This window comes from Acinonyx jubatus, chromosome D4 (assembly GCF_027475565.1).
Source record: "Acinonyx jubatus isolate Ajub_Pintada_27869175 chromosome D4, VMU_Ajub_asm_v1.0, whole genome shotgun sequence".
In the NCBI taxonomy this organism is placed as follows: Eukaryota; Metazoa; Chordata; class Mammalia; order Carnivora; family Felidae; genus Acinonyx; species Acinonyx jubatus.
This window is the reverse complement of record NC_069391.1, coordinates 28,015,272-28,038,656: the sequence shown is the minus strand read 5'-3', so window position 1 is coordinate 28,038,656 and position 23,385 is coordinate 28,015,272. Positions and strand designations below refer to the sequence as shown.

Here is a 23,385-nt window from a genome sequence, read left to right as displayed (position 1 = left end):
TATACAGGAAGATGACAATTCCTAGATTAATTTAAAATTCTTTTTCCACCACCCAATTCCATGGCCTCTCTAATATTTCAGAACATCACAAAACGTTTATGATTTCATCATCTCCCTGCTTTTCTTTCAGAGCTATACCTGCCTATGCTAACCCAGTGCTGGTTCACACTGGCTCAGATAAAAAACTTAGTACTTCTTCATAATCTATTAAAATGTCAACCTCCAATCCATAAGTGAATAGGAAACACCTGACTGATTATTTTCAGAAAGGTGATTGTTAAAGATTTCTGCTTTTTAACGTTCATTTGGGTCAGCACACACCATGCTTCTACTGAGGGCTTCTCTAGTGGTCTTTCCCCACTCAGCACCCAGTTTTCCTATTCTAGCTCTTGCTCTTCTTGCTTTCTCTTCTTTCTTCACCACTGTCTGGTCTTTTCTTATAAATAAAATAATGATGTCTTTTTCTCATGCAGATTGGGTCCCTATTCTTTCCCTTATCCTTCCTTTACAATGCTTGTAAGAGTCTCACCTATCCTAAGTCATTTTATTGAGATACTTTCCCTAAAATGACTTCAGATGCCAGGGCTAAGATAACCAAATGTTTTCCAACAATCTCTTCCCTTTTCCTTCCCAAATGTCAGAGCCAGAACAAATCAGAGTTCTACCCCAACATTCTAATTTTAAAGTTGACGGATGCTTGAAGGAGTTTAATGACTTGTCTGAGATAAATGAGAAAATCAAAAGCAAATCGAAAACTTCCGTCCCACATTTTGGGCTCATTTCAACTCAATATTTTCCTTATCAACAAGTACTTCTTTTAAAAGTAAATATCTGGTCTCCTATTCTGGTCTCCTGGCCTAGCTGAGACCCATGAATCAGTTTTATAAATCAGAGGATACAGAAAGAGATGGATAAGGTCTGCTCTCATTTACCTCAGCACATGTGATCAGTATCTTCCTCTTTGACTAATGTATGCTTCACTATTTAAAGTTGATCTCCAGCATGGTCTTGCTTGTGAATCTTTGTGCAGTGCTCAGAAAAGTAAAAGAATCTGAATTTTGTAATTATGGTAATTCTCCATGAAAACTGTATTAGAGTGGGTTATGCAGAGGTATTTTTATTCAGAAATTGCAATGAAAAAGGATATGGATGCTCTTGGTTTGCAAAAAAATCAAGCCAGATCTTTCCTCATTCACAAATTCTCAACATACAGAGCTTTTGGTAAAAATATAAAAATAACTGCATAAGAAAAATAATGACAAAGATTTTTTTCTGCCAAAATCACCACCTATGCTCTGCTCTCTAAAACTTCCAAAGGGTTATCCCTGGATCTAAGACTACTAAAGTCTCCTGTTGCTATCAGGGACTTTCCAACTCCCTTAACAATTTAATGCTGTGATTCTGGAACATAAAGAAGATAAGAAACTTTCTAGTTCTCCAGGGTTTGATTCTCCAAGTTCCATGTACTAATGGGAACCAAAAAATGAGGTTAAAAAAATTTTAATTAATTCAAGTTATCTGGGCCAATAAGAGACTTGATTGCTGAGCAGCCTTTGTGCAAGTAGAATTGTAGGAGACTATTTGCCTCCTGCATTCCTTCTGCAGATTGCCCTCGAATTACATAGCAAATACTGCAATTAAAAACTATAGAAATGCCTTCCTACAGGGCCTCTGGGCTTGTAAAGTAACTGAATTATTTTCAGAAATCTCTCCACATCTTTCAGTTACATGAAAAACAGAAGACAAAACATCCTTACTGAGCTTTTAAATGGCCACAGAGTAAAGGGAGAACATTGATCAATCAGATAACTGACTACTATCAAATGCCCCTTGAAGACCCTGAGTTTTTAGCACAATGATTGTGATTTTATAAAGATTATATAACAGTCTTTGAAGGAATAGTGCATTGGAATGAGTACCAGACGTAAAGAGTTGTGAATTAAACCTCAGCTCGACTATTGGTGAGCTAAGTGATCTTATACAATTGTGGTATATTAATTATATTAATGACCCCAATTCTTCACTCTTTCCTAGGCTTGCCTACTCTGATTTGGTCCTACACATGTGGCTTGATTTGATCACTGGAGCATTAAGAAATATAATGCAAGAAGAGACTAGTAAAGCACTTTCACTCAGGTTAGTCCTCTCTTTTCCATCTCTGCTATTATCATGAAAATATGTCCAAGTTATCCAACTGGAGGATAAAATGCACATTAAGCAGAACTGAGGTGCCTCAGTTGCCACCAGCCAAGGCCACTTTACATGAGTCAGTCAATCCCCAACAAATGAGTGAGTCCACAATCAGCAAGCCAACTCACAGCTGATTTGAGATATAAAGATAATTTAGTTGAGGTCACATGGATCCAGGTGTCTCATAGACTTGAATAAATGTTTATTTTGGTGTACCACTGAGATTTTATGATTGTTTATTATGCTGTTTCATTGTAACAATGTAACACTGATGTAGCAATAAATGGTTTCATTGCCTATCCAACACTGACTCACCTGGTCTTTATCCCTCTTAAAAGAGTCATAATTTTATTCATTTGTCTCTCCTATTTTTATCCATAGGGAAAATATCCTGATGAGTCCAAGCTTCCTACCTTACTTTCTAGAACTTTTACATTTTTGCCTTTCATACTGAGATATACAATCCATCTGGAATTAATTTTTGTGTACGGTATCAGGCAAGGTCAGGATTTATTTTTTACTATGTGTACACTATTTGACTCAATATGATTTTATTGAAAGCTCTCTTCCCCACTGCACTACAGTATCACTTTTGATATAAACTAATTGACCATATATGTTTGGATCTCTTTTTGGCCTCTTGTACTGTTCCATTAGTCTATTCTTATCCTTGCACAAATACTACATTGTCTTTTTAGCTATAGCTCTATATAATAAGATTTGATTTTGGCCCTCTAAATTATTTATTCTTTATGGGTGGGTTAGCTAGTGTTGGCATTTGTATATTTTGGTGTCTGTGTATAAATTTTCACAATAATCTGCTGGAATTTTGATTGAGATACCCTTGAACCTATATTTCAATTTAGAGAGAATGACATCTTTATACTATTGAATCTTCTAATCCATTAATTTAGGTATTTTTAAATTTCTCTCAATAACGTTTTATTGATTTTTCTTATATAAATGTCTTGTCATATATTTTTATATTTTTGATGCTATTATAAATTTTGCTTTAAATGCTATTTTCTACTTTCTTGTTATTGGTATGTAATGATTTTTCTATGCTAAACTGATATTTAGCAATCTTGGTAAATTCACTTTTTTGCAATTTTTTAAAATTTTTAATTGAAGCATAGTTGACATTAATTCACTTTTTAAGTCCAATACTATAGATCATTTGAGGATCCCACATCATAGAGCATTATTCATAAATAGTGACAGATTTCTTTTCATTATTTATATCATTTATCATTACTTTTAGTACTGGTTACGAATTCTGGTACTTAGAGTAACATATTCAGGAGTTGAGACATATAAGGTAAAATGAGAGAATTTTATTTGAAAAATGTATTGGTGCCTGAAAATGGCTAAGGACTATTTAAAACTAGGTTTTAGGTTCCTTAAAAATTAAGATTCCTCTTATAATACAAACAAGCAGATTGTAGACGACACAAAATATTTCTAGTTCCAAAATACAATTACAAATATAAAGTCCATTTTGTTAGTACTGGGTGTAAATGAGCTCCCAGAAATCCTATAAAATGTATTTCTAATGATTTTAGTGAGACAAAACAGAAGAGAATAAAAATAAGTAAAAATATGTTACTCTGATGTCTAATAAATGTAAAGCAAATTAACAAATTTCCAAGTAAATTGTGGAAAACAATTTAGGACACCCTAAACAGCATGGCATGATCTGCCCAGAGATTGTTATTTAATCAATTCCAGATGGGTTGTGTATCTCAGTATGAAAGGTAAAAATATAAAGTTTCTAGAAAGTAAGGTAAGGAGGCTTGGACTACCAGGATATTTTGTTACTTTCTTTACAAGACAGAATGAAAACTGGTTTCAGATTTTTAAAAGTCAGTTAAAATCATGAATTTATAATATTGTAATTACTAAAAGAATCTGATTTATTTGGAGTCTATTCAAATATGAAATGCTGATTACCCTTGTTCTATGTAGCTATATAATATTAAACTTTTTCATTCTAGTATAGTATTATTTTTATAACTTTTGTTCATCTCCACTTATAAGGCATTACATAATTTTTCTTCTCATCCAAGCTAGGACACTTGACAATGAAAGTGAACTATTACTAATTACACCAGGGAAACTCTGCTAAGTAGATTCATTCTGAGCAAATAAGACATATGGTCACCATTCCAAGGTTGATTCTATTAGGGCCATCATGTTCCAAAGACACAAGATGTTTGACTAGAAAAACCAAAACCAAAACCAAAACAAAACAAACAAAACAAACAAACAAAAACTGGCATTACGCTTTGTTTGTGCCCTAGCTGACAGCAACTACTTAAGTTTTGGTCTGAACCTGATGTCTTCCAAGGTCCAGAAGCAAGTACATGGAGTCATGCTTCTCTGGGACTAAGGATGATAACAAATGTAAGATATAATTCTTAAATGAGAAACAGTGAACGCTATTAACATAACAGGTGACCAGAGCCTAGGGGAGAGACGGATGATAAGGAATCTTTATGAAAGCTCATGGTGGAGGTTAAATAGAGTGAGATCTGAAGTCTAATTAGGGTTATTCTTTTTTCCTTTTCTGCATTGTCATTCCTTTGTATCTTCCTCAAATCTTCAGTTAGTAAATAGAAGCCCAGAGCTAGCTATAGTTCAGAGAATGAAGGGAATGTAAATCCATGCATGGGATGACACAAACTGGATCAAAATGACATCAGCATTGATGACACTGAAGAACAGGCAGAAATGACTGGTCCTGAAGCCTAAATAGTGGTATGAAACAAGAGATCAGCCACAACCAGTAGTCTCTAAACACTTTCATTTAGTCACCCTTCAGTTATTCTGTCCCCCTCTGAATAGCACATCATTCTCTCCTAAGAAAGCCAACTAAAGTTTACAAATTGCTAGTCTATCTGCCCCCTAAGCATTTTCCAAAGGGCCAATCTGCAATATGGTCATTCCACTTTCTGGGCAGCTGCACAATGACCAAGTCTAAATCCAACAAAGTCAGGAAACCATGAATCAGTGAAATGACTCTGATGCCATGTTTTAAAATCTTACTTTGTATAAACTGGGTTCTAGCCAGCTTCTCACTGATCATGATGATGAAAGAAAGTAATGCAAAGGAGTGACAGTATATATATATATATATATATATATATATATATATATATATATATACACACACAGTATAATATGATATACATATATGACCGTTCTGGAAAGAAATTCCCAAGAACTCCATCTCGGGAATAAATATGTTTGATGTAAATCAGGCTGTGAACCTGTTATACAAAACCTCTATTGTGGTTTGTCAGTCAAATCTTTCACTACCTCCTTGAGTATGCTGACAGCTCGTTGTTTTAGACAAATGTTGACTCAGTATATCCTAACAGCTTTGCATATTGGAGAAATTTAAAACATTTTATCCCCCTTATAGTTTCATAAAGTACACCATTACAAGAAGTCACTCAGGTCTTAGGTCTTTTTGTTGTTGCTGTCGTTTGTTCGTTCATTCATTCGTTCGTTAGTTAGATAGATATAGGATCTTGGAAGGATCATGAACTTGTGGTTCTCTCAAATTTCTTGAAGGACATTCCCAGAAAATAATTATTTACTACTATTACTACTAAGAAAAATAAAAGATTCAAGGAGACAGAGATAGAAGTAGAATGACAATGGAATAAAGGAGGCCTTTCTTTTGTGATGTAGTATCCTATAAAATGCTCACTGCTGCCTCTTTCTGAACTATAAGGGGAAAATGAATCTCTCTTTTACAATTAAAAGTAAACACAAGATTTTTTAAAAATTAAAAGGTTAAAAAAACAATAAAATTTTAAAATCTAAATAAAAATTAGCAATTAAATAATGTAGAATTTTAAGCAGTGTTTAAAAAGCTGAAGCAATCAAACAAGAGCAAAACCAAGTAACCTAATATCTTAAAGTTTTCTAAAATTCTAAAAGAATCATAAGCTATTATTTCAAAAAAAACAGCTCTTAGTTTCATTTATCTGTTTTGGTTTCTTTGGATTCTATACCATTTAGTTCCTCTAATGTTTATTATTTCCCTTATGCTGGCTTTGGGCTTTATTTCCTGTTCTTTTTCTAGCTTCTTTCTTTCTAGTTATAAGATTAGGTTATGTATTGGGGACATTTCTTGTTTCTCGAGATAGGAACAACAGATGATGGCAAGGATGTGGAGACAGGGAAGCCCTTTTGCACTGTTGGCGGGAATGCAAACTGATACAGCCACTCTGGAAAACAGTATGGAGTTTCCTCAAAAAATTAATAATAGAACTAGTGATCGCACTACTACACATTTAACCAAAGGATACAAAAATGCTGATTCGAAGGGGCATATGCACCCCAATGTTCATAGCAGCACTATCAACTATAGCCAAATTATGGAAAGAGCCCAAATGTCCACCCAACAGACAAACTGATAAAGAAGATGTGGTATACATGTACAATGGAATACTACTTGGCGATTAAAAAGAATGAAGTCCTGCCATTTGCAACAACATGGATAGAACTACAGGGTATTATAAATTAGTCAGAGAAAGATATCATATGATTTCACTCACATGTGGAATTTGAGAAACTCAACAAATGAACATAGGGGCTCAGAAGGAAAAATAAGATAAGAACAGAGCGGGAGGCAAGCCATAAGAGACTCTTAAAGACAGAAAATAAAGTGAGGGTTGTTGGAGTGTGAGTGGAGGGATGGATTAATGGGTGATGGGCATTAAGGAGAGCACTTTTCAGGATGAGCACTGGGTGTCATATATAAGTGATGCATCACTGGGTTCTACTCCTGAAGCCAAGACTACACTGTTTGTTAATTAACTTCAATTTAATTTTTTTAAAAATATAGGATACTGTTTTAAAAAAGAAACATAACCTAAATTACTTAAATTTTTAAATAAAAAACTCTGAGAATAATATGATAGAGGAAGAAAAAATATATAATATTAATCATTCAAATCTAATATGAATATTTAAAGTATGAAATTCAGATGAAGAAATAAAATGATAAAAGTAAATGTTTTTAAAGCTGAACGTTACCATAACATAGAAAAGAAATGGAAATCCCAGATAAAAACCAAATGTAAAAACCATCTAAAGGTAGATCCACCATTCCATAATAACAGATTCCTCCTGGATTAGCAACATACTTCATGGATAGAAAGTCAGTGATACAAAGGAAAAGATATAGCTCTACTTTTATCCATGGATATTTCACTAAGTAGTTATTTTCTTTTAATTTTCAAAAGGCTTTAAAAATCAGTCATTTAATTCCACATCCAAAGCAGTTAGATCCCATGTATCAGAAGTCCTTCAGAAAAAAAGACTGTCAAAGTAGATATGTTGAAAGTAGAAAAGAATAATAACTTAATACCTCATAGGTGGATATGAACAAAAAGTTATAAAAAATTATTATACTAGAACCAAAAAGTTTAATATTGTACAGCTACCTAGACAGAGGACAATCAACATTACATATATGAACAGGCTCCAAGTAAATTATATTTTTTAGTAAATACAATATTGTAAGTTCATGATTTTAACAGTTTTAAAAATCTGAAACAGGTTTTTATTCTGTCTTATAAAGTAAGAAAATATTAAATTGGTTTTGAAAATAATCTTATCAAAAAGCATTTAAAGGGTAACATTGTCCTGTCTGGAAATCTCTCTCACTATTACATTACCCCTCTACTTGCCCTCACGTTCAAGCTCTTCAACAATAAGAAAAAACCATAATCGCTGACTCCTAAAACATAGGCATTCACTTATTTTCATTACACACTGCACCAAAAAAATTTTTAAAGCTTGAGAGATTTGAGAGATGAATTTGACACAGCAACAAGAACCGATCTATTAGGTTCTTTGGTTTCCCTGATTTTCATATTGTGATTATAAAAATAACCTGTCCCTTTCCCATTTACTTATTAAAAACATTTCTTCTCAATAGGTGTTTTACTGCCTCCTTCACATCCTTGTTCCTAAGACTGTAGATTAAAGGATTAATCATAGGAGTAATAACCCCATAAAACAAGGATATAAGTTTGTCAGTAGCATCCAAGTCCTCTGAATTAAGTGTGTCTTTAGACTTGGGCTTCATGTACATGAAGAGAATGGTTCCATAGAATATTATCACCACAGTCAGATGGGCTGAGCATGTGGAGAAAACTTTGCTTCTCCCCTCAGAAGAGCGAATTTTGAGGATGCTGACAATGATTAATGTGTAAGAGATAATGATTAATAACAGTGGTGTCAATATAAACAGTGTTGTGGCCACGAGCATGATGAACTCATTGCCTGAGATGTCAGCACAGGCCAGTTTCATGATAGCCAGAATTTCACAGGAGAAATGATTGATGACGTTATTCCCACAGAAAGGCAACTGTACTACAAATGCGGTTTGTACTGCAGAGTTGATGACTCCTATGATCCAGGACCCAGCTGCCATGGGCACATAGGAATCCTTGCTCATGATGACAGGATATCTTAGAGGGTTGCAGATAGCCACATACCGGTCAAAGGCCATCATGCCCAGGAGCACACACTCTGTTGTCCCCATGGCCAAGCCGAGGAACATCTGTATTGCACAGCCAGAGAAGGATATGGTCTTTCTTTCTGAGAGGAAGCTCACCAGTGTGGAGGGAATGGAGGTGGTGGTGTAGCAGATGTCCAAGAAGGAGAGGTTCCCCAGGAAGAAGTACATAGGGGTGTGAAGGTGGGGGTCCCAGATGCTGATTAAAATAAGGGTGCCATTGCCCAGAAGGATGACAACATACATTATTAAGATCAGTGCAAAAAAGAGTAGCTCAAGCCTTGGGTAGCCAGAAAGTCCCTTGAAAAAGAATTCCACCAGAATGGTTTGATTTTCCCATTCCATTCTACTGTTTCTCTTTTACCTGTAAAACATTAAAATTTGTTAAAACAAATTGTGTATCTTACGATTACTTTCAAATGTGTACTAGTTTACAAGTACCATATTCTTCCAGAAGGGAAAAATATTTCTAAAGGAGAAGACTAAAGAAAAAAAAGAAGTATACAAAAATGAACCAAAGCAAGGAAGAGGAAACTAACATGTTTTATGCTACATGCAATGTGTCATGTAATTTAGTTAATCTCATCATAGTGCTAAAATAGAGGTATTGTAATCCACATTTTACAGATAAACTAAAGGATAAATATTAAGTAAACTTGACTAAAGGTAAATATATATCAGAGCTAAGTCAGATTCAAACCTAAGTCTTCCTTCCTGAAGCCTGGCCTTTTTATCATATTTATCATCACATATGTAAACTAGAGGTTATAATAAAAACTTAGCATTGTATTTTATGGGTAACTGAACAATAAACCATTTTTACTGGCTACACACCACCACACAATAAATCAATGATCTTGTCACTCCTTGAAATTATAATGTTATGTTTACTATCTGTCTTGACCAGCAGCATGTAAACTTTACAAAGGTAGGTACTTTTGTTGTTTACTTCCACAGTCCAGTACCTATAGTGAAGTGGACACAGAAAGAGATGTTCAAAAATATATGTTGAATAAAGGAATAAAATGAAAGACAAAATAATGACTACTATTTGTCACTCTGTGCCAATCCACTACTAATTGCTTACTTTATGCATTACCTCATTTAGTCTGAATGGCATCCCTATTAGGCAATTACTGTTGTTAGCATCATCATCTTTATTAACAGAGGAAGAAAATAAAGCACATAAAAGTTAAGTAATTTGCCTAAGGTCAAGGTCATATAGCTAAATAATGGTATAACTAAGATTAACCCCAAGCCATATGGCTGCAGAGTATAAATTCTTAATTATTCAATTTGCAGAGAATTTGGCTCATAGACTAGATTACCTTGTAATCTAATTTACTAATATTTTCTAATACTAACGTTTCAAAAGAAATATCAAACCAAAATAGATGATTGTTCAGAAAGAAGTAAGATTTCAACATGGAGATTTGAGAGAAGTTCATTTTAATACTTTATATTTTGCTACAAATGTGTTGTCATAGGGTTGCATTTAATCCTTATAATCTGTGCTCTCCCTTGTGAGACGTTCTATCTCCTTTTTCCTTACTATCTTAAGTTATATTTTTTCTGTATTAGTCTCACAAGCCACTTCCCTATATTACAGATCTTCTCATAAAAGGAAAGGAGGCTTTTGGATAGATTTATCCTTTCCAATCTTTTTTTCCCCGTCTTATGAACTTAAGAAGTTTGTTTGTAAATTTTTTTCAAGCTTATTTGGATTTTCTAATTTCATGAAATAAGAACTAAATTCCTTAATATTTCCCTTTTTCCCTATTGCTAACTGTAATTCATGCTCTTAAAATACGTTGTTTCCTAAAAACTTAGATTTTGATATGACATGTTCTTTTCATTAACTTCTAGATAATTATTTTTCCTTTTCCTCTTTAAACCAGGAGTTACCCAAGTGTGTGTTTCTTGAACTCTAGTCATTAGATATTTGTGTTCGATTTTTGTTATTTCCAATTTTATGACATGAGAAATGACCTATAATTCTCTAGTTATGGAGACTTTGGCAGCCAATTACTTGATCCATGTTGTAAATGTTAACAAAAGATATGAATTCTCTTTGAGAGAGACATATGATTTTATATAGATACGCAATACATGCATACATGTATACATATAATCAAGTTTATTTAATGTATTATTCAAACCTTTGAAATAATTAACTTCTGTCATCTATAATTAACAAATTATATATAAACATTGGTAAGCATGTTCTGCCTATATAAGTAGGATTTTTTTTATATGCTTACTTCTGTGTTGTTAATGGCTGATAATCTTTATAAACTATGAGTGTTCTTAATTGGCCTTTCTCCTGTTTTGTGCTTTATTTTCCACTTTTAGGATATTTCTATTACACTCCTGTTTCCTCTTAGTTTGGGAGCTTTTGCCTACTCTTAGTGCATCCCATTATTTTCAACTTTTCTTTCTCTTTCTCGCTTTAAGTATACTACTTATAAGTAACATATATCTGGTTTAAATTTTTAATCTCCTTTTACAGTCTCTGTTTTATATAAAAGTATTTAGTCCATTCACTTTAAAATATAGTTATTAATCTATTTTTCTTCTTTCCATATACTTTATTTTTATAACTTATTTACTTTACATTAGTGCATTCTCTTTTTTTCCCACTTCCTTATTTTTGCTGGTTGTCATTCTTATTTGTTTTCATTAACTTGAACACTCTACTCAATTTTACCATTCCATAAGTGGATATCTTCTCTTTCTCTACTCTAAAAATTTGACTTACAGGACCCAACCATTTGCTCATAATGATTATTTTTTTCTACTAGAGTGCTGCCTGATCTCCTAAACTATCCCTCAAACATTAAATGAAGACAGAACTACAAGAATACTTTTATTCCCCCATTTCTATCCTCAAATTGCTAAATTTCAGTCAGTGAAATAATGTAGAAGTGTTTATAATTTCCTTACAATGAGCCTTTTTGAGAGTTCTTTCTCAGCCCTTACACTATACGTATTGGATATTCTTCATCAATGTATTTACCACTCTATATTTACTCATTGTTCACTATTGGTTCCTCTCTCTTCTGTTTCTCTTCTATTCTCTTCAGGACCACATGTTAATTTATATCTTGGTTTGGTTAGAGTATATTTGCAGAATTTTCCTCAGATTATAATGTAATAGATTATCTAAATTTCCATAAATTATCAAATATCTTTCTTTTTTAAAATCGCAGATAAAAATGCATGACTTTTCTACCAAATTCTACATTTCAGAATATACCCTAAGGATATAATATACATAATTATGCATAATATACAATATATAGTTATATATCATATACAACAAATATATGTATAACATGTAATATATAAGTATATATTAAAATATATATTGGTAATATACATACATATGTATATATTAGTTGTGCCTGCTGTTAATTGACATCGTTATTTTATTTGGTACATTAAAGTTTATATATAATTATACATATAAGTATGAATATACAAACACTACACACACACACACACACACACATATTAAAAAAAGTTTTCAAGAAACTGAGTGACCAACATCACAGGGAGCTACAGAGAATTTTTCTACATCTCTCACCATGACTCATTCTTTAGATGTCTATGCACTGATCTCATAAGGACAAGGCATGGTTTCACCTCTAATGGCTTGCCTCCTAAGGGCAAGGAGACAGGAATTCCTATATTCTCAATGTACACTCTAATTGGTACATCCTCTATGGAGGACAATTTGGAAATATATGTCAAAATCATAAAAGCATACATATAATCATTGACCAAGATTTACTTGTAAGTAATTATCACTAGTTATGCTAGCACATGTGTAAAGTGATTTACATACAAATTGATTCATTAACATATTGTCTGTATTAGCAGATGTGGAAACAGTTTACATTTCCAGGAAAAGGGGACATAGAAATAATGGAATACTATTCTGCTGCCAAAAAGAATATGGGCCTTTTTGTGTATTGATGTGGAAATATCTTTAAGAAATATTAACTGGAAAATTAATGCTCAGAATAGTATATATGACACACTAACATTTGTGAAAAAATATTATATATGTATTATGATACACATACATACACGCATTTTTGCTCATATATAGAATATCTCTAGAAAAAGAAACAAGAATAGTTATCGCCAGAAAATGAAATGGATAGCTGATTAACAGGAATGGAAAGTTGGCTATTTACAGTATATCTGTTACTACTTTTTGAAATTTTGGCACTTTATGAATAGACTGCTTATTATTTAAAAAGCAACATTAAAGCTCTTGAGATTCACTGCCTGCCTCTCTCTCTCCTTTCACGTACATCACTACATGACATATACTACATCAAACCATCCATTGTCATAGGACACAAGGCTGTATGTTTGAAAATTGTTCTAACTTGTTCAGTATTACACACTACATGAGACTTGGAGACTAATAGGTACTCTAAATATAGTCAAATTTTCAATACTCAAGATACTTAAATAGTATCATTAGGATTTTCAGGCCCATAACCATCTCCTGTCCCACCATCAAGCTGTAAACTATTCTTTGACCGGGTTAAGGGTCTATCCTTATATCCTATGTCATTTCCTTTCCATTAAATGCATTATTGCTTTTACGGGTAGTAAAATTCCCCAAACAAAATAATAGCTCAGTAAATGCTAGCTATTATTCTTGTTCCATTCTCAATTCCTTTGTCTACCTAATGTTATTAGGTACTTTGCTCTGAAATAAGGATCCATCTTCTCATTTTCAGACCATAACTAGTCTTCTTGGGATCACCCAAAGCCAAATCTGATTTTCCGGTTTTAAAATCCTCTTTGCCCTAGCTTTTAAAATTATTTAATTATTTAGAAGATTTCCATCTTATAGAATTTGTCATACTTTTCTGGGTTAGGTCTCAAACCACTTGAGACCCCCAAAGGCATTAGGTACACCAGGGGTTCTTTGAATAGTGAAGATTATATGCACCCCTGTGAAAAATCATCTCTGCCAAAGCCATGGTTCCATTAGCTATCCCCATGCTACATGATATTCCAACACGCACATTCCATACCACTGTCAGGCACACAGACTTTGGAGGCAAACTTAGGTCAAACACCATCTCTGCCTCTTAACTAGATGGCCTGGGCACGTTTCTGATTATCATCATCCTTGGTAAAGAATGAAGATAAAAACACTTATATCATAATATTTGTTTATATGACTAAAGGAGCTGGTGCATATAATCCAAATAGCACAACAATGGTTCCCATTGTCAGTGGTTTCCTTCATGCTTCTCTGTTCATTTCTTCCTTGTTTTTTTTTTTTTGTTTTTTTTTACATCTCTGAAACAGTCATTCCTTTATCAAGTACATGTAGCTTAAAAGCTTAATCAGATCATACACAATGTTGTGACAAATGGTATTATTTCATCCTACATACAGATCCTAATACACTTTATCACAGTCACCCCAATCTTCTGGACACCAGCAAATTAGGTGCCAAAATGGCAAAACTCATCTCAAGTTCTGCCTTGTATCAAATTCAATTCCCTCTATAAAAAGATAGGGTTGTAGTAAGGTACCAGTGTGTTCCTTGTCTTAAAACACATGACTAACTTTTTTGACTAAGACTATTTTAACATTTTTAGCAAGCCTCTTGACATAAAAAGGAAAAGGAAAAGTTACTCACTTTTACAATTATAACCTAATGATCGAAAAGCAAATATTCAAAATAGTCCCCAATACTGCATGCAAACATATTAGAATAATGCCCAAGCAGGTGTCTTTCTGGCTATGCATTGCTTTGGTAAATTTTCTTTTTCAGTTCACAAAATGATACTGTTCAGTTTCTTTAAAAAAATCCAAATTGGTCATGGGATCCTCCTCGTATGTTATCCCTGTATAAAGAGGCCCTAGAACAGTACCTGGAACACAGTTCACCTGGTTCTTAAGTGACTGAACCAAATGGAACTGAGCTGTTGCTAGAGGACCAGCGATGACTTGTTTACCAAAGAACACATAGTCTACTGTACACCCTATAGTAAGCCTCAATTCGCTCAAGAAAATAACAGTGTCCAAATACGATGTAACACACTAAAAAGCTGAACATTAATAAAAAGTAACTCATCCTACTGGGCAAATTCCTTCCAGTTGGTTCCAGTTGGTGCAGTGGTCTTTGCATACAGAACTGCTCTTTTGGTCCCATAGCTCTTTTTCCCCCACCACATCGCAGTCACTAGACCCTTAAATTCCCTCTCTAACACTCAATCTCTCAATGAGAAAAACATCTCATGTTCAAAATTGACACTTTTAAACCATCAGCCCAACTCCTACTTATCGATGATAAGTTTGTTTCCTGTCTTTGCAGTAACTTACCTTCAAACCAGAGACTGCCTGTCTCTCTAGGTTGCAGCAACAGATGATTTTGTCCTGCTTTTCTACTTGCAGCCAATCTTCATGACTCCACATTAGTAGCTGAGCCTCCAAAGAGGCAGCTACTAGTGAGTAATCATTTGGCCATAGAAACTCACTGATTGTTTGACATTTATAGACACATGACTGTTACAGGTGTGAATACAAAGATAAATTCTGCTAGTTCAGACAAAGCACCATTAGATTCCTCTAGTTCGAAATAGGAAGGAAATTGATACTTAACCATACATTTTAGGAATGGGGCAATTTCCCCATAAAGCCCAGGCTAAAACACTGCCCCATTGTGGAGATCCACAAATATCTAAAGAGTCTGCTCCATGCTTTAGGACACAATTTAAGTGTTCTTAAGGACCTCTCTAAACCTCTATGGGCAACTTTAAATTGCTTCATAAATGAAATATGTATAAAACATGCGACTTCAGAAATAAAGCCCTAAAGACCTAATTACAAGAGGCCCATTACACTGTTTCACACAAAAATCATAAAGAGGCTCATGTACAGTCATCAAAATTTCCCCAACTGAATTCTCTCTCAATTTTTCAATCTCTTTTTCTCCCTGTCTTACACACATGCAAACACACACACACACACACACACACACACACACACAACCTTTTTGGAAGTATAGATTATTTACTGTACAATTTTATATTCACTTTATAAATTATCTTATAACAAAAGTTGACTTTTTGAATGAACACATTCACATTGTAAATATTCTAAAAGTAATACACAGTCTTTGTACAGGAAAGGAAAATGTTTTTTTAGAAGGAAGAAAGGAGAAGGGAAAAGAAAGGCAAGGAAAGAAAAGATATCCTCAGATAATATATAAAGGTTTAAGAAACAAAGCTGAAAACAACCATAGTTCAGAAAGGAGACTGATCTTCATTATAAAACAACATAATAAATCAAGCTAAAATCATTTGCCCCTCTAAAGATCCAATGACGAACCTTAAGGCTGCTTACTTTTGAATGATATTTTTTTCTTTTTCTTTTTAAATCATTTTTAACAAAATTAGTTCAAATCACTTTGTTAAAATCGAATTCTAGAAGTGAAATGATGTGGCCAAAAACAGTGAAGATTTTTATGAATCTAAAAGATAATACTAGTTTATGCTCCCACCACTATTACAGTACTGCTGATTTTTCTCTTGCTCTTGTCATCAATGATGCTTTCAATAGTTTGGGATTTTTTTTTGGTAATCTAAAGGGCTTAAAATAGTATCTCATCATGCCTTTTAGTGGAATTTTTAACTACTATAATATTTAACTTTTGTTGTGACTTAAATAGCTGTATTGTCTTTTATATGTGTTGTATATTCATGTCTTCTACCCATATTTCTATTAAGTGTTTTATATTTTCTAAAATCACTGTTTATATGATATTTATTATATACATACTCAATTACTCAATGAAGCCAATAGTAAGAATTTCTATGAATATAAAAATGTCCAAGATGCAGTCTCTACCTGTCCTATAGGTAGTAATAAAAATATCCATGTAATCAGATGATTTCAATAAAAGGTCATAATGCTGCAATTAAAATGATGGTTTATGGGCACCTGAGTGGCTCAGTGGTTAAGTGTCTGACTACTGATTTCAGCTCATGTCCTGAATGATCCTACAGTCCTAAGATCGAGCTGCACATAGGACTCTGTGTTGGGAGTAGAGCCTGCTTGAGATTCTCTATCTCCCTCTCCCTCTGCTTTTCCCCCACTCTCTTTCTCTCAAAAATAGAAAATAAAATGATGGTTTAATGTGCTATGGAAGTATAAGTGACAAGTAACTCAGAATCAAGACACACTTGCCAGGAGAGGTGATACCTGAACTTTTTGAGTGGGATTTTGAGAGGTAAATAATATGAGGAAGGACATCCAGGAAGAAGAAACAATAACACCATGGTATAAGACAAGAAATGGCATGATGAAGGCAGGGAAATAAAAATAACGCAGCATCACAAGAATATAAACAGAGAGGCATATGGGGGCTGGTGGAAGATGAAACTAAACAGACCAAAGCAAAGATGACCTCATATGCCATACATATCAATCAGGGGTTAGTTACAAATGATAGAATACACTCTGAATGGGAAAAAAAATATTTCATTTATTATTATTAAATAATAGTATAGAAGTGTTTCTATGCAATAATTCCTTCCCAGAATTGTCAGGAAATTTAAGTTTTCCAAGTCACAAAATCCTAATTAAATGAGAATTGGAAAAATAGAAAAGTCTTTTAAAATAAATTTCCTGAATGGAAAAACCCTGTAGAGGCTGAAGTATTAAATAAAGCACATCGGTATTATAGTGATAACATGTATGCCTAGCAATTTGAACATCTGGATACATCAAAACAGATGACTTGTTTTTCTTTTCTTCAGAATTTATTCTGCAACACTGACAGGGAAAAAACTATCTTCATCTTCTCTTCTGAGGAGAAATATGCATATTAAAATTTCTACTTTCAGGGCATCTGGGTGGCTCAGTTTGGTTGAGCATCTGATTTGCTCAGGTCATGATCTCACCGTTTGTGAGTTAAAGCCCCACACCAGGTTGACTGCTGTCAGTGCAGAGCCTGTTTTGGATTTTCTGTCCCTGTCTCTCTCTCTGCCCCTCCCCCACTTGTTCATTTTCTCTCTCTCTCTCTCAAAATTAAATAAGACATTAGAAAAGATACAATATAATTTCTACTTTCTTTAATTAAGTAGATTCAAAAATTTAAAGTCTGATAGAAGACTAGGCCCTAGGTCAGTCATCCCAGAGAGCTTATGGAAGCAGTTTGATTTAAGCTAAAACAAACAAACAAACAAACAAACAAAAACAAAAACAAAAACAAAAAGTAGAGTCTGAGTATCCAAAATGGCCTGTGGGTCAAACACAATATGCTTGACTCTAGAGGTTTTCTACATACCAGGAATTCTTCAGGAAATAAAAGTCTGTTGAGTGTGTTTATGGAAACTAATAGGTTTTTATGTTTGTTTGTTTGTTTGTTTGTTTGTTTGTTTGTTTTGAGAGAGAGAGAGCACCCAAGCTGGGGAGGGGCAGAGAGAGAGGGAGAGAGAGAATTGCAACCACACTCTGTGCTGTCAGCACACAGCCCATTGCAGGGCTCCAGCTCAGGAAGTGGGAGAGCAGACCTGAGCTGAAATCAAGAGTCTGACACTTAACCAAGTGAGCCACACCCAAACACCCCACTAATAGGTTTTTACAGCCTATTTCACGAGGGTGTGCTTCTAATACATCAATAGTCTCAACCTTTGCCATCAGATTTAATCTGTGCATATCTAGGATGGAAGTTAAAGGGACTTATATAGAGTTCATGACTGTTTGATATTCCTGCCATTAAAATTAAAAACTGAACTTGGAAAAGTGACATTAATATACCCAAATACCACAAGCATTTAACTCTTATTTGCCTATGTAAAATATGTTAATCTCTAACATCTTCTAACTTTACTGTTCCATCAATATATAATTTATCCAGCCTAATGGATTTCCTAGAATGTGGCTTACTCTTGAACACACTTTCTCATTCCTGTTGGCCTGTAAATTAGAAATGTTCTTCAGATAGAATAAAAATTTGAGGAGGAAGCCAAGCAAAATCAAGATAATATCACATCCTGTGTGACATCCCCCCAAATCTACTTAGATCACTAAGGTGACAAAGGTATTAGTAAGAGAGACAAGACATCAATGCAGGTCCACACTAGAAATCAAGAACTTAGATACTCTTCTAAGTTTTGGAAAAGTATTGGAATGATCTCAGGATATCAAAAAGCCTGGCTTCTCCTAAATGGGCATGGATATGACGCCATCTAACCCAACACTTGTCCACATTACTGTCTAGAGCAATAGACTGATTTTTTCAACCCAGTTTTAATTTTGCAAAATTTTCTTTATGCTAGAGCTAACATGTAAGCTGAAACAAAGAAAGAAGATAAAATAAGGACGTTCTGATTGATTGCATAGTCTCCATCCTTAAGGCATTTACCCGTTTCCCTCAATAGTCCCAAATGCTTGCACACTTAGTTCCACAGGAAAGATATTCTCCAAGAAAATAGTATCTCCAATGACTTAGGAGGATTTTGAGATTAATGTGAAACTACAACACAAGGCTTTCCACTGGAGAATGTGGGTGCAGTTTTGAGGATTTTTCTGTTTTGCTTTTCTCACAACAGAGAACTTATTTATTTTGAAGCATTTGATGAAGTGATGCATATGAAATAGGACTATGTATGAAGGTGAACATAAAAAGACATATAATAACCAATTCCAACATTGCAGTATATACAGAACACAAAAGATATTGTTCAAAACGCTTGAAACCCATCTGCTAGTGTTAGAGTAATAGGTGACCTCTTTATTTCCCTCACCCTGTCTGTATCTTGCAAATTCTCTATAGTGAGCATGCCATAATATTGAAATGCTGTATGTCATTATTAAAAATTGCTAAATAATATAAAAGTGCAAAAAAAGTAAAAGTAACCAAACTTCCAACATAATTCCAAAGTTTCAACGAAGTCCAATGTGTTCACAGTCCAATCACCTTTTCCTTTAACTTGCTAAAGAAGCTGCTATGAAGCTGCCTCCTTCACATCCTTGTTTCTGAGACTGTAGATTAAAGGATTCATCATTGGAGTCATCGCCCCATAGAACATGGATATCAGTTTGTCAGTAGCATTGAAATCATCTGAATTAAGTATGTCTTTAGACTTGGGCTTCATGTACATGAAGAGAATGGTTCTGTAGAATATTATTACCTCAGATGGGCTGAGCAGGTGTAGAATAATTTGTGTCTCCCCTTAGAAAAGCAAATATGAGGATGCTGACAATGATTAATGTTTAAAAGATAATGATTATTAACAGTCAATATACAGTGTTGTGACCATGAGCCTGATGAACTCACTGCCTGAGATGACAGGCCAGTTTCATGATAGCAAGAAGTTGACAGGAGAAATGATTGATGACATTATTCCTACAGAAGGTCAATTGTACCACAAATGCAGTTTGTACTGCAGAGTTGATAACCCCAGCAAACCAGGACCCAGCTGCCATGGGCACATATGAATCCTTACTCATAATGAGAGGATATCTTATAGGGTTGCAGGTAGCCACATACTAGTCTGTGCTGCAGAAAGAACTATGGGGACTCTACCTATAGTTTCCCCAGATTTTCCTCTTCCCAGCCCTACCCTGCTTTGGTAAAACTGTAGATTCAGTCCACATTACTTCACTCAGTCCTCACTGGAACCCTCTTGTCAGTGCCCTGGATAATTAAGAGGTTCTTTATGCAGAACACATAGACACAGATTTCTTATGTTTTCTGTCTGGATTAAGCCTGTCTATGGCCAGCAATGACCTCAGGGCTAGCATCCCACATCTATGACCCTTATGCTTACAAGGCCAGTTACTAGCAATCTGACCTTGGGCAATTAACTTTTATGTCTCAGAATGCTCACCTATAATTAACAGTCTCATTGTGGTGTTCTTGGGAGAATAAATAAAATGGTGCATATAAGGCACCCAGCATATAATAAGCACTATTTTGGCTTCCTTCATCTTTCTTGACTTATTTTTGCAAATTCTTTTACATATCCATCCCAAATTTCATGCTCCTACAAGAGTCACTTTAAATTTTTATCAATCAGGAGAACCTGGGTGGCACAGTCAGTAAAGCAACCACCTCTTGATTTTGGCTCAGGTCATTTCTCATGCTTCAGGAGTTTGAGCCCCACATCAGGCTCTGCATTGACAGTGCAGAGCCTGCTAGAGATTTTTCCTCTCTCTCTGCCTCTCCCCTGCTTGAAGTCTTCCTGTCTCTCTCAAAATAAATAAATAAGTAAACTTTTTTAAAAAATACATTTTGGGGGCACATGGGTGGCTCAGTCAGTTAAACATCTGACTTTGGCTCAGGACATGATCTCCTGGTTTGTGAGTTCAAGCCCCGCATCAGGTTCTGTGCTGACAGCTCGGAGCCTGGAGCCTGCTTCAGATTCTGTGTCTCCCTCTCTCTCTGTCCCTCCCCCACTTGTGCTCTGTCTCTGTCTATCAAAAGTAAATAAAATGTAAAAACAAAAAAATTTTAAATACATTTTTGTCAGAGAGGAGCCAAGATGGCAGAACAACTTGGAAGTTTTTTGTGTGTCTTGTGTGCATGAATACAGCCAGACCAACAGTAAATCATCCTACACAGCTAGAAAACTAATCTGAGGATTACACAACACTATGAACAACCTGAACCACACAATTCAGCAGGTACAAAACTCAGAGAGGTGAACTGGGGGAGAGAGAAGCTGCAGAGGGCAGGGAGTCTCTTTTACATGTGGAGAGAGGATAGAGATGGTGGGAGGGAGCATATGGGCAAAGCACTCTCCCCAAAAGCAGCTGGAGAGAAAGTGGAAAAATGGAAACAGTTTTTTTTCCACTAAACTAAACTAAAAAGGGAGAAAGGAGAAAGGGGAGGGTTTAAATTCCCTCCTTTAAAACTCTATAAAACAGGGGGAGTGCAGAGTCTGAAACTCCACAGCTCCATACCTGGCAGTGCTCTGGTGGGAAGGGCGAATCCGCAGGAGCAGAGTGGAGTCTGGGGTTCTTCAGGCCACACAGGGAGAGGTGGTTCCCCTGCTGGGAGGACACCTGATAGAGGCTATGTGGGTCCCCAAAGGCAAGACCCCAGTGGACCCGGGAGAACAACCATGTTTGCTGGTGCTGGAACAGTTTTGTTAAAAGTGAAGCCTAGTGCCAGACACGTGTTGTGTTTTTCCATAATCCCTGAAACGCTGCTGCTACACTATCTCGTGAACTTTTTCTGGGGCTCACTGGCACCCAGCACAGTCTCTGGGCATTGGCAGCAGCACAGTCTCACAAATGTTCCTGGGTGAGGCCAGCACCTGGCCGTTGCTCAGTGAGACCCTCCTGCAGAGGGGCAGAACAGATCAAAGCCACAGTCCCTCAGAAGTAAGGAATCAGGAAAAACAGCCACATCTGAGACAAAACTCAGGACAGCGGTGCTGCTTGGGGCTTGGTCACAGACTGTATAAAAGTGGGGAGTGGACGGAAGCCAAAGACAAAGGATGGGTGCACTATTGCTGATGGGGGAGAACAGAGTTCCAATACTAGAAACTGGGTAGCTGGGTGACGCCATTTTCACCGCTCCCATGCATGCACATACACACCTACAAGCACCACAACAATCCACCCTAGTAAGCTAAGCAGCACCATCTAGTGGAGAACGGAGCAGTTACATTAAGCCCCACCTAACTAGGCCAACCTCGCTCGTAAGGAATACAAGTATCTCCGCCTGCTTAGTTTATGGACTATAAAGCACTTCATAGTTTGACTTCTAGGGGAAAATGAAGTACTTTCAGTCACATTTCAGTCTATTCGCCAGTCTATCTATTTAATTTTCTTTTTCTTTGTTGTTTTTTTCTTTTTTTTCTCTTTTTCTTGAATACAGAAAGACAAAAAATTCATTTTTATTTTCAATTTTTATTAAAAATATTTTAAATTCTTTTCTAGTATATTTTTTACTTTTGTGTAAATTTTTTCAAATTCTATTTTACTTCCATCATTTCATTTGAGTCTACTTCAGTGTATTCATTTTTTCAAATTTTCAAACGGTTTTCTTTTTTTTCTTTCCCCTTTTTTATCTATCAAGCCCCTTTCAACACCCAGACCAAAACACACCTAGAATCTAACATCACTTATTCGATTTTGTGTGTTTTTTTTTAATTTTTAAAATTATAATTTTTTTTAATTTTAATTTTTTTGCACATTAATTCCTTTTCTCCCTTCAAAATTACGAAATGAGGTATTCACCCCGAAAGGAAGAGCAGGAAGAAACGACAGCCAGGGACTTACCCAATACAGATACAACTAAGATGTCTGAATCAGAATTTAGATCGTGATAATGAGAATACTATCTGGAGTTGAAAATAGATTAGAATCCCTTTCTGCAGAGATAAAAGAAGTAAAAGCTAGTCTGAATGAAATAAAAAATGCTATAACTGAGCTGCAATCTCAGATGGATGCTGTGGCGGCAAGGATAGATGAGGCAGAACAGAGAATCAGCAACATAGAGAACAAACTTATGGAGAATAATGAAGCAGAAAAGAAAAGAGAGGGAAATTAAGGCAAAAGAGGACGATTTAACAATTAGAGAAATCCATGACTCATTAAAAAGGAACAACGTCAGGGGCACCTGGGTGGCTCAGTCAGTTAAGCATCCAACTTCAGCT

The 23,385-nt window shown here is 35.1% G+C and overlaps 2 protein-coding genes across 3 annotated transcripts in view; both read right to left on the bottom strand.

Moving 5' to 3' along the window:
- Positions 1-23,385, bottom strand: part of LOC106979356 (olfactory receptor 13C9) — a 470,618-nt gene that overhangs the window by 292,139 nt on the left and 155,094 nt on the right. The window lies entirely within an intron of this gene.
- LOC106979355 (olfactory receptor 13C2) lies at positions 7,216-9,983 on the bottom strand. The gene has a single exon (XM_015077210.3). The coding sequence runs from the start codon at positions 9,071-9,073 to the stop codon at positions 8,117-8,119; it is 957 nt and encodes a 318-aa protein (XP_014932696.3). The 5' UTR covers positions 9,074-9,983; the 3' UTR covers positions 7,216-8,116.

Excerpts from the sequence above, each read along its gene's own strand:
- LOC106979355 (XM_015077210.3), bottom strand. The coding sequence starts at position 9,073 with ATGGAATGGGAAAATCAAACCATTCTGGTGGAATTCTTTTTCAAGGGA.